This window comes from Cyphomyrmex costatus, unplaced genomic scaffold, assembly GCF_001594065.2.
Source record: "Cyphomyrmex costatus isolate MS0001 unplaced genomic scaffold, Ccosl1.0 scaffold770, whole genome shotgun sequence".
NCBI lineage: Eukaryota > Metazoa > Arthropoda > Insecta > Hymenoptera > Formicidae > Cyphomyrmex > Cyphomyrmex costatus.
In genome coordinates, this window is record NW_017280345.1 from 38,398 (window position 1) to 49,722 (window position 11,325).

General features: G+C 35.3%; 3 protein-coding genes across 3 annotated transcripts in view; 1 reads left to right on the forward strand and 2 right to left on the reverse strand.

Annotated features, from left to right (window-relative positions):
- The first annotated feature begins 868 nt into the window (after positions 1–868).
- On the forward strand, positions 869–2,365 carry LOC108781167 (putative nuclease HARBI1). The gene is made up of 5 exons (XM_018549083.1): positions 869–1,102; positions 1,196–1,392; positions 1,497–1,644; positions 1,717–1,858; positions 1,956–2,365. Exons 1-5 carry the CDS (start codon positions 869–871, stop codon positions 2,363–2,365), a joined length of 1,131 nt encoding a protein of 376 aa, XP_018404585.1.
- An 879-nt stretch (positions 2,366–3,244) lies between these two features.
- Positions 3,245–4,072, reverse strand: LOC108781168 (uncharacterized). The gene is made up of 3 exons (XM_018549084.1): positions 4,000–4,072; positions 3,532–3,677; positions 3,245–3,457 (listed from the first exon to the last, which is right to left on the reverse strand). The coding sequence occupies exons 1-3, from the start codon at positions 4,070–4,072 to the stop codon at positions 3,245–3,247; spliced, it is 432 nt and encodes a 143-aa protein (XP_018404586.1).
- Positions 4,073–8,525: 4,453 nt separating this feature from the next.
- The window catches only part of LOC108781169 (tyrosine-protein kinase receptor torso), an 85,438-nt gene continuing 82,638 nt past the window's right edge, over positions 8,526–11,325 (reverse strand). The window contains exons 16-17 of the mRNA XM_018549085.1: positions 8,878–9,015; positions 8,526–8,715 (exon numbers count right to left, since the gene is read on the reverse strand). Of these exons, the coding sequence (XP_018404587.1) occupies positions 8,532–8,715; positions 8,878–9,015 (322 nt within the window). The 3' untranslated portion in view covers positions 8,526–8,531. The remainder of the gene's footprint in view (positions 8,716–8,877; positions 9,016–11,325) is intronic.

The window sequence follows — 11,325 nt, forward strand, 5'->3', positions numbered from 1 at the left end:
GCGACTGCTTGAACACGCGTTAGCTGATCGACTGCCTGTGTCACATCTCTCGCTCGCTTCTCGTCCGTTGCGTCTTTCTCGCAATTTCTATTTTTGGTAAATATTATTTCGCGTGTATTTATCTCGGTTGTCATTGTTATTTTTTAAATAATAAATTAAATTAAAATTCTCTCGCTACATGCTTTCCTCGTAAAATATAACATACGAATATAATAAAATCATACATCAATTACAGAAACCTAATTGTGCATCTCGAGTTTATATTTATCGATCCTATTTTCCTACCTGCGACTCGTATTGCCAAACTAATGCAAAAATGGTCACAAGAAATCCGTTGCTTTGAAAGGCTCTCTCTATTTACTCTTGCGTCTGTTTCTTGTTGTGTATGTCAAGTATGTGTTCGTGTATCTATGTATATCTCTAACTATTTTAATCTAATGCGTTTTATATTCTTACAGCTAAGATAGTGGTGACTCGGTCACCACAATATTTTTCAAATGTGTCGACATTCAACTGAAAAGTAATCTGACTTAGCATTAACCATATATGTAATACTCCTATATTGCTAGTGCCCTATCTTGACAATGAGTTGAAGTGGTGCCAATATCACGGTGCCGACATATATTCACGTCTCTCTCTTCTGGGGGTCTATTCTTGAAATGAGGACTTTAGATATCGCATATGATATCGCATGCGTTAACAAAAATAGTATTCTTGAATGGGTGAGATGTATCGTATGCGAGAAAATCTCGAATGACTGATATCGAGTGGGTATAGCCCATGCGATATGCAAGTCGCATACGACAAATATAGTAATAAGTGCGACTCTCTCGACAAATTGCGGTTAATGTGAAGTTTTAATTTAGCAATGGATATGGCATATCGAAATGCTGTTTTTTTACATATCAATGAGCAATTAGAAAATGTTTATAATTATAATGATAGACCACGTTTTCACATAAGGGATGATCCATTTCAATTATCTGAAAGGCAATTTATAAATATTTTTCGATTGAAAAAAGAAACAACAATCAGGCTTATTGATATTGTAGACAATTATATAGAACCATCACGACCTACTGCTTTACAATCAACTTTACAAGTAAGTATAGACAATACATACAGAATATAAATTAAAGTAAGTATAGACAACACATACAGAATATAAATTATTCTTAATAAGACTTTTTCTTAGGTTTTAGCAGCATTACGCTTTTTTGCATCAGGAAGCTATCAGAATTGCATAGGACATAATATTTATACAGCAATTAGTCAACCTTCTGTTAGCAGATGTATTCGCAATGTAACTAATATTCTTAATTTACCAGAAGTATTTAATAATTGGGTTCGTTTTCCTCATAATATTCAGGAACTGCAACAACTACGTAATAAGTAAGAAAGAATATAGCCTACATTAAGAATTATACATAACTGTGCAGATAAAATTATTACATCACATTATATATATTTATATGTACGTGTATATATACACATAGATTTTGGATAAATCATCGCTTTCCTGGAGCCATCGGTTGTATAGACTGCACTCATATAGCAATTGTTCCACCTCCAAAAAATGACGAAAATTATCCTGAACATATTTATATTAATAGAAAAGGATACCATTCTATAAACGTACAATTGGTAAAGAATATAGTGCATTAACAATTCAATTAGGCATTTATACAAATAATGTAATTAAAGCTTTATTTGCAGATATGTGATTCCGATCTTAGAATAATGAATGTGAATGCCCGATATCCAGGAAGCACTCACGATTCATATATCTGGAATAATAGTAATGTTCTTCCTATTATGCAAGAGATTTATAATCGTGGACACAATTTCTTTTTACTAGGTAATACCGAAGAAAAGAAGCTGACGTTATTTGTCACCATTTTGTCATCAAAATGATGATAAATAATGTTAGTTTGTAACATTATATTGCTTTACAGGTGACTCTGGTTATGCTCTTAGACCTTGGATGATGACTCCAGTAATGGATAATGAACTTAATATTGCTACGAGAAGATATAATGATCAGCAAAAGAGCACTAGATCAATCATTGAACGTTGCAATGGTCTCTTAAAAATGAGATTTCGTTGTTTATTAAAACATAGAGTTTTACATTACCGGCCAGATGTTTGTTCAAAAATTATTAATGCTTGTGTAGTGCTGCATAATATGTGCATTCATGACAACGTGCCTATACCTACACTTGAATTAGAAGATGAAATATTGGACTTCGGTATGAATGTTATGGATGGTGTAAATGAATTGGAAATAGATAGAGCAGGTAGAAATCACGAACTGACAGTTGGCCGAAGAATCCGCAACAATCTAATAAGACAGTATTTCTCATGACAATATAGTTTTTAAGACTCATTTTTATTTAACATTTTATATTTAAATAACAGAAAATATATGTTAATAATAACAGAAAATACATGTTAATAATAACAGAAAATACATGTTAATCATTTAATATATATTAGTTCAAACGTAATAATTAGTAACGTAATATGTAATTATTAAACTAAATAAAGTAAAATTAAATTTTAATCAACGTAAAATTTGAATATCAATAAAACTCACAGAAACTTTGGTTTACTTATAAATAAATACTCTAATATTATTTCACAGCTTATCAGTTTTTAAACAGTTGCTCCAACAATGTGCATATTTTTTCTTTAGCAATAACATCTCTTTTTTTTAGATCTAATTCCATCTTATAAAGTTTTAATTTTTTTAAATAATATGATTGTCTTATCTCGTAATCTTTCTGTGAAATTGTAGTCAATTTTTCAGTCTGTTCTATTGATTTGTCATATCTTTGTGCAGCAGTTCTTTTAATACCTTTTTTTATTGACACCGAATTTAAAGTTGGTGTTATAGAAACGTGTGATGTATTGATAGTTGCAGTAGTTGGCGTTTCTACTTCAATTGTTTTCATGTTCGTTGAAGATTGTTTAATGTTATTAGTACAATTGTCATTGTTTAAACTTATTTCTGATGCGTCATTTTTTTCAGGTATGCTGTAATAATTATTTTGAGGAAACAATGAATTTTGTGGGGGTATAGGTTCTTGTGTTATCTCTTGATTAGTGCATATTATGGAAAATCTTTCTCCATCTCCATCATTATTTACGTTACATAAATTTGAGTTATCTAACCACTCCTGCAAAAAAGTCAATATATAGATCACTATCCTAATATTAATTTCTTTACGTGTTTTAGAAATTATTATACAATATAACAAGGATTGCTTACAAATTGTACGTTAGATTCCTGTATTGCCTTATGTCCTTCTACGACTGTTGAACCTATTAGTGCTAGGACATTTTGATCAATTTCTGTTAAAACCTGATTTGATGCAGGCCCTCCGCCAGTTTGTTTTGCATGCTTCTTAATTAAAGTATTTTTGGCTTTAGTGGAACTTCTTATGTCTTGCCAAGTCTATAATACAAATAAAATAGACCCAAATTATCGAAAGTATATAAATTCTTCTCGTGTTTCAGTATAATACATACTTTTCGCCACTGTTTCCAACTTTTTACTGCACCTGGTATTTTATGTAATTCATCTGTTGCTTTTTCCCATAATTTTTGAGCATGTTTAAAGGTAAATGTTGCAGAAAATTTGCCACTTTGCAGCTCAGGATGTTTTTGCATAAATTCTATAATTTAACAATTAAATATTATAGGATATTTGTATTAAAAAATTAATAAATAATTATTACTGGTCTATAGCTATTGTTTATTCAATTATTATCTTTATACATAAACACGCATTTGCTTTTAAATTAGTAATACATATATATCTTTAAATATATTTGCTTTTAAATTGGTAATACCTATATCTTTAATTATAAATTGAAAAGTTTTAAAGTAAAAATAAAGCTCGTTTCTAAATTGAAAAGAAAATCTGTTAAGCTTAAAATGAATTTTGCATATCTAGAGTTTAAGAAAAATTAAACAAATTGAAAGCACATTACTTACCAATCAGTAAATTTTTCTGTTCTTCATTAATATATGCACAGCGTTTTTGCACTGCATTTAATACTGATGCCATTATCACTATTAATATTTTGTAAATGATATGTATTATTTTGATACATAGAGCATTATAACCTTTCAAAATAAATACGACCTGTTACATTCTCTTATAACTCCGTTCCTATTGGTTTATATATTTTCTTACACGTGGCAACGTTGCACAATTATCGTATACGAAAATTACCGCTAACAACATATCGCATGGTAACTGAGAATACGATTTCGAAGTCGCATACGATACCGACCGTGCGATATTTTCCGTATACGATAATTATCGCTAGGTTTCAAGAATAGACCCCCTGATGTACTGCAGTGTTCTGCGCATGCGGAAACGAGTCGTTGCTCCGCCTCCTCTTTCAGCGCACTATATATTCTTGGTTTAACGATAAAGATATAATAGCAGGAGTATTTTATTCTTTACGTCCATGTACACCTACTAAAATTTATATTCCGTTATTATTTTTGTTATTCCTGTCGTGATTCTGTCCGTGACTGTCAAGTTCGTAGAGTGTAAAAGCACATGTTTTAGTTTTATTCATAACACTTGTATGTTCGATGAAGTACAGGTTAACACATTTTTAACCCACGTACATACATACCTTTATCTTTTCTGTTATAATTCCATTTGATAAGTTATTTCCTAATATTGCTTAATATTTGTCACAGAACCATTCACTTAAATAATCTTTCACATAAATAACCTGAATAACATTTTTGGTAAACGGTATGTACGAGTATATACCATATATACACACATTTATTTTTTCGGAGATACGATTCTATTGGTCGTTTCAGAAAAATCTAACGCATGCGCGCAAGACTGTCGTACATCTGTAGAAAGAGAAGGTATTATATGTCTGCACCGTGATGATGGCATCGCCGTCGGACCTCTACTAGCAATATAGGAGTATTACATATATGGCATTAACACATATATGTTTGCAAATTGAAAAAGAACAACAAATAATAAGTTAGTGTACCTATTATTTCTGCCACCTGTCACGTCCTGCGCGGCGGTACTTAGCACGGACGCGGGGCGAGGTTCCCGTTTCGCCATCCAAATTTGCCCCACGTGGTAACTGGGGTCTGGCGGAGGGCAAAACACCGCCAGACGCACTATTTGGTGAAAGGGCTCACTGCTCCTTATAGTGGGTATACCCCGTGGTGCTTTAACAATCGCCTCTGGGGCCTTGACGCTCCCTGCCTGCTCGAGCCTGATAGCATCCGACTTGCGGACGCACGGTTTACCCCGTACCCAGCGCGCACCGGGAGCGTACGCAGACAGGTTCCCGGGAACCGGGTGATACACAGGAACCTCCTTATGTATCCAGTTAGGCTCACTGGCGGCCCGAGGATCGAATTCCGCGGAGGCGTTATAGTCACGCACTAGGCGCCGGTACGCCATCCGACGTCCAGAGTCCCTTCTACGGGGCATTTACCCTCTCCTGCAACCATTATCGTAGGTGTTGGGTAACTTGGATTCGCGAGTGGACCAGCTGTCGCTGCCGTTATTTTAAAAACCAAATGGCTAACACCGAGAGGAAGCGTAACTGGAAGAAACGGGGTGCGGCTTTGTGTTTACCGAAAGCCGCTGCAGCCCCGCTCCATAGGCGGCCGGAGTTTGTCTTGAAACTCGCGGCGGCCCTTTCCGGGAAGGCCTCCGAGCACCTCGAACTCCAAGCCGAGATTCGAGTGACAAGCGAGCTAACGCGGTGGCGTCTCCAAGAGAAACGAGGGGCGGCTTTGTGTTTCCCGAAAGCCGCTAGAGCCTCGCTCCATAGGCGGCTGGAGTTTGTCTTAAAACTCGCAGCGGCCGTTCCCAGAGAAGCCCCCGAAACAACGCGTTTTTATTATAAATTACAGCTCTCCGAGAATCCAAGTCACTGTAACAATTATGGACACCACAGACGATCACGAAACACTTAGGCACTTCATTTGCCGAAACATTACGACACTAGAAAAGTAATTAAATTGAGTAGAAGAAGAGTTGAACCAAAAAGAGGTTTATTTCACTGTTTACTTACACCAAAAATTGACTGTTAATAATGCGAACAAAATGTAGATATATATATATGTATTACGGGCGCCGATATAGTTCGAATTTACCGCTGATCTAATAAAGAATATTGTTCGAAAAAGAAGTGCGACAACTGAAGTTAGATTGCGAAAACCGAAGTGTGAAGCGAAGTGCAAATTAGAATACTAAGAAACGAAGTGCCTGCGCTCTTAGCGGACACGGTTTATATACAAATCAAGGGGTGATCCCTGCGAGGACAAGGGGGATTGTCCTTTCCGGAAACTGCGTCACGAATTTCTGTTTCCAGAATCGTCTGGAAAATTCTCGGAACTTCTGTTTATGTCGAATGGTGATGCTGAGCGGTGAGGGGAATTGACCCCAATGTGTAGCTTATTTACCGGTATTATTCTGTATTTCTTTATTTGTTAATTTCTATTAATTTTCAATAGTTAGCAGTTAAATTCGGGAGGCTACACATTGATGGGCACAGCCCCCGCAAGGTACAACACTGCGGTGCAATTTCTGCATCTTATTGACTATTGATTTAAGCGGTAATTCGCCCGAACAGTTGCTCTCGTTTTTATGCACGTAGTTATGCCGTATGTATCGGCTCTTTGTTTCGGCTCGCTATGCCTCGTCGCGTTACCTCATTATTTATTTAAGAGGTTTTTAATTAAGATACTTAAGCGAAATGACTAGTATTTGTTGTTACTATATTATTTATCAAACTGATATTGATTTTATACTTAAGTGATTACAGGTTGAATAAACAATCTTTGATCCTTATATAATTAGTATTTGTGCCTTGATTTTGCACAAGTATATAGTTTTATGTTTATTAAAAGTGTATCACTTGCTAATTTATTGTTCTATTTATTTTATATTCAGTTCGCTCAATTATATTAATTCGATGCGCGCGCGCGCTTGAGGTAACGTTACAGCTGTTGATCATGCGATAAGCGCGTGATCACTTCTTGGAGCAGGACGCTAGATGGTTGTTATGACAACCACTTCGCATTGCCTGTTAGTGACGTTCGCCGTCTGTATATGCTTTTCGGCGGACATTACACACCACTGTATATACATCTTATCGTCGATCCATTTATATTTCAAAATTAATTTAATATATTTGCTTCAAAATTATACTCTTATATTTACATATTTGTTTCTGTTCTTACTTTTGCTGTTAGAATGGTTATGTATTATATGTTGGTAACACTCATTACGTTTCAATCCATTACGTTTAAGGCCTCCCTACACGGTCAATAATACTTAGTCAGTATTACTGATCAGTATTACTGACAGTATACATTAGTTTTTATAATCTTATACGATCAGGTATTATTGATAATATTTCACTTCAGTTTGACGTGATTTGACGTATATTATTATCTATGGCGACATGGATCTTAAGGAAAAAGCATGTATTTAAGTCCAAATCATCGTCAGTATTCTACGTCAATCCATTAATATTAACCACACACAATCAATAATATTGTCAATATTCGTTGATACTGATAGTATTACTGACCGTGTACAGAGGCCTTTTTACACTACACTTATTTCAATCTTATTCACTCTACTCCGCTGAGAAAAGAGGATTGAAGTAAATCGATTTTTGTGAATTAATGTTAAATAGGTTTCTCCGTGTTGTTATTTGTACGAGCGCTACCACTGCGTTGCGTTATGAAACACTGCGTTGCATTATTTACTTATTTTTCATAACGCAACGCTTTTGCGTGGGGTTAGAGAAATAACTCAACGGCTTGAGATATTGGCTATTTACCGCACGCAAAAGCGTTGCGGTATAGGGCATATTACATGCACGCGTGAGGAAAAATAATGTTAAATAAAGATTAAGTGAATTAATCCGTTTACATCTAAAAAATTTTATTTCACTTCGAAGTGAATCGGGATTTGATGACTGGGTTTAAACTAGAACTATTGTAGATTCAGACTGAAAAGCTTTGTGTCCATGGTGCTAAAACTCGAATTCTCGGACCGAGAAATGTGTAGCCAATAAACTTATTTTTTTTCTGCAAAAGCTACATGTTTATTAGCTAATCGTTCCTGGATCTAAGAACTCGGACAAAGTTGTAGTACCGTAAACAGGACTTTAAGATTATTAGAATTGGAAAGAGATGAGAAATAAGTTGAACATTGGTTAACTGCTTTGTGAAAGGGATAATACCATAATTAATCAGGTTACCAGGTGAGTTGTACCTAAATTTAAATCCAAAAGTTACTTATATTATTACTACAGTTACGCTTTGGTTTACTGAGATTTGTTTGTAAAAGAACTTATATGTATACTATACATCATATAAATTATTGTATGTATAATAATTAGGAAATAATAAATGATTCTTTTTCATAGTAAAAGTTATTAAAATTGTCATGTTAAAATTCAATTTAATTAGTTAGTTATAATCTAGTTAATATAGGTGTGCCATACATTTTAATATGCATTAATCGATTTTGGTTTGTTACTTTCAACAGCTGATTCATATAAAACATCGTACAAACTCAAATATTTATTTTCCGAATAATTACTGAGCAATTTATCTAAACTTTGTTTTAATTCGATAAAAGTAGGTCTACTTTGTGGTCTTATATTCCAACATGAATACATTATGCTGTATCTGAAAAAAAAATTTTTTTTTAAGAAAAAATTAGTATTAAAAACTGCAAATTTTAAAGGAAATTACTAGAATTTAATTTTCGGCGCCAGATATTTATATTTATGCATGAAAATGAGAAATCTACGTATTAATTAAAAGAAGAATAGGTTGTAATATACATACAATTCTCGACTACAATTTGGTGGTCTCTCCATTCGATATCCAAATTTGAGAAATTGTAAAATTCTATTTGTGGGAGTATCAGGATAAGGCGTGGCACCTAAAGTAACTATTTCCCACAATAAGATTCCAAAAGCCCATCTGTAATTCAAAATTTAATTAACAGCTATCAAATTGGCAACATATCATAATTTATGGGAAGCATGGTATAAAGACAAGGGTATGCTCTTCCCGTGATATACTACTGCGCAGATTTAGAGTAGTGGGGAAATAGAACCACCCTACGTCATTATCAACTATTTTCGAAGCAGTTCGGGAAGATTTGGTTTCGCAAAACAACGCCAACAGTTGTGATTGATTGTGGTTCACAGGTGTCTATACTATACTAGATCGCTAACTTCGTCAAAAACAGTCCAGAGAACTGAGGCCGGCTTGATTTCCGGTTTCGGCCATGATGAGAACAACAAGATGGCGACGGTGCGTGTGTAGTAGTGCGTATATGAGTATCCTGCGTGTGTTAGTGCGTATGTGTGACATCAGCCGGCAGCCACACGTGTGTTCCCGATGTTAAGATCACATATGCAATATTATGTTTATACAGGGTGGCTGAGAATAACCGCATAATATTTAATGGGTGGATAGAACAGACCATACTTGTGAGTCGAAAAGTCCTGTACCATTTTGGGATTGCAGCAATAGTTAACGAGATATTAATTTTTAAAGATTGGCAAATACGCGCGTCCGTCCGGCCTACCACACCATTGAGTGTACGCCTACAGAACGTCGCGATGGGCGCGCGGGCCGCGGGAAGCGGACGTTTGGGGGCTAGCGGCGGTGTGCGCGGCGCGGGCGGCGGAGCGCTTGCCAACCATCCCGACTCTTCGCGCGGCTAGCTATCGCGATAGCGAATATTCGGCGCTTCAGAAATTAATATTTTGACAGCGAAAATCGGGAAATGATCGAAATATTTTTGAGAACTCAATTTAGTTCGCTCTAAAGCGTGTACATGCCGGTGTACATACAGAAAAATGTTATAAATATGAATTGTTTTCAGTAAATAATAAGTGTATTTTAATTGTACCAACAACGTTCATTAATAAGATAGAGCGGACTAAACTGAGTCGAAAAGCCTTTTACCAGTAATTTGTAATTTTCGCAATATAGTTAACAAGATATTAATTACTAAAATATTAATTTTCAAGAATTTTTCATTCAAGTACTATCAACTTTACAGAAAAACAGCAAGAGGCAAAAATTGTTTATTTTCTTTTCATAAAGTTTTAGAAATTTTTTCATAAATTTTTATCAACCTTTTAGTGCTGCATTTTCTTATTAACAACTGTTTTTATGAGAAAATACGGTACTAAAAAATTCCCAGAGCTTTATGAAAATAAAATAAAAAATTTGACGAAGCGTTATCATTTCCGCACCACCTGGAGGTAGATAGCATGGCGCATTTTTTTTTAAGTGGTATCCCAGTATACTGGGAATTTTTTCAGAATTTTTTAGTACCGTATTTTCTCATAAAAACAATTGTTAATAAGAAAATGCAGCACTAAAAGGTTGATAAAAATTTATGAAAAAATTTCTAGAACTTTATGAAAAGAAAATAAACAATTTCCGCCTCTTGCTGTTTTTCTGTAAAGTTGATAGTACTTGAATGAAAAATTCTTGAAAATTAATATTTTAGTAATTAATATCTTGTTAACTATATTGCGAAAATTACAAATTACTGGTAAAAGGCTTTTCGACTCAGTTTAGTCCGCTCTATCTTATTAATGAACGTTGTTGGTACAATTAAAATACACTTATTATTTACTGAAAACAATTCATATTTATAACATTTTTCTGTATGTACACGGGCATGTACACGCTTTAGAGCGAACTAAATTGAGTTCTCAAAAAGATTTCGATCATTTCCCGATTTTCGCTGTCAAAATATTAATTTCTGAAGCGCCGAATATTCGCTATCGCGATAGCTAGCCGCGCGAAGAGTGGGGATGGTTGGCAAGCGCTCCGCCGCCCGCGCCGCGCACACCGCCGCTAGCCCCCAAACGTCCGCTTCCCGCGGCCCGCGCGCCCATCGCGACGTTCTGTAGGCGTACACTCAATGGTGTGGTAGGCCGGACGGACGAGCGTATTTGCCAATCTTTAAAAATTAATATCTCGTTAACTATTGCTGCAATCCCAAAATGGTACAGGACTTTTCGACTCAGTATAGTCTGTTCTACCCACCCATTAAATATTATGCGGTTATTCTCAGCCACCCTGTATACATATAGACATCTGTGTATACATCGGGTGGCTGAGAATAACCGCCAAATATTTCACGGGTGGGTAGAACAGACTATACTGAGTCGAAAAGTCCTGTACCATTTTGGGATTGCAGCAATAGTTAACGAGATATTAATTTTTAAAGATTGGCAAATACGCGCGTTCGTCCAGCCTACC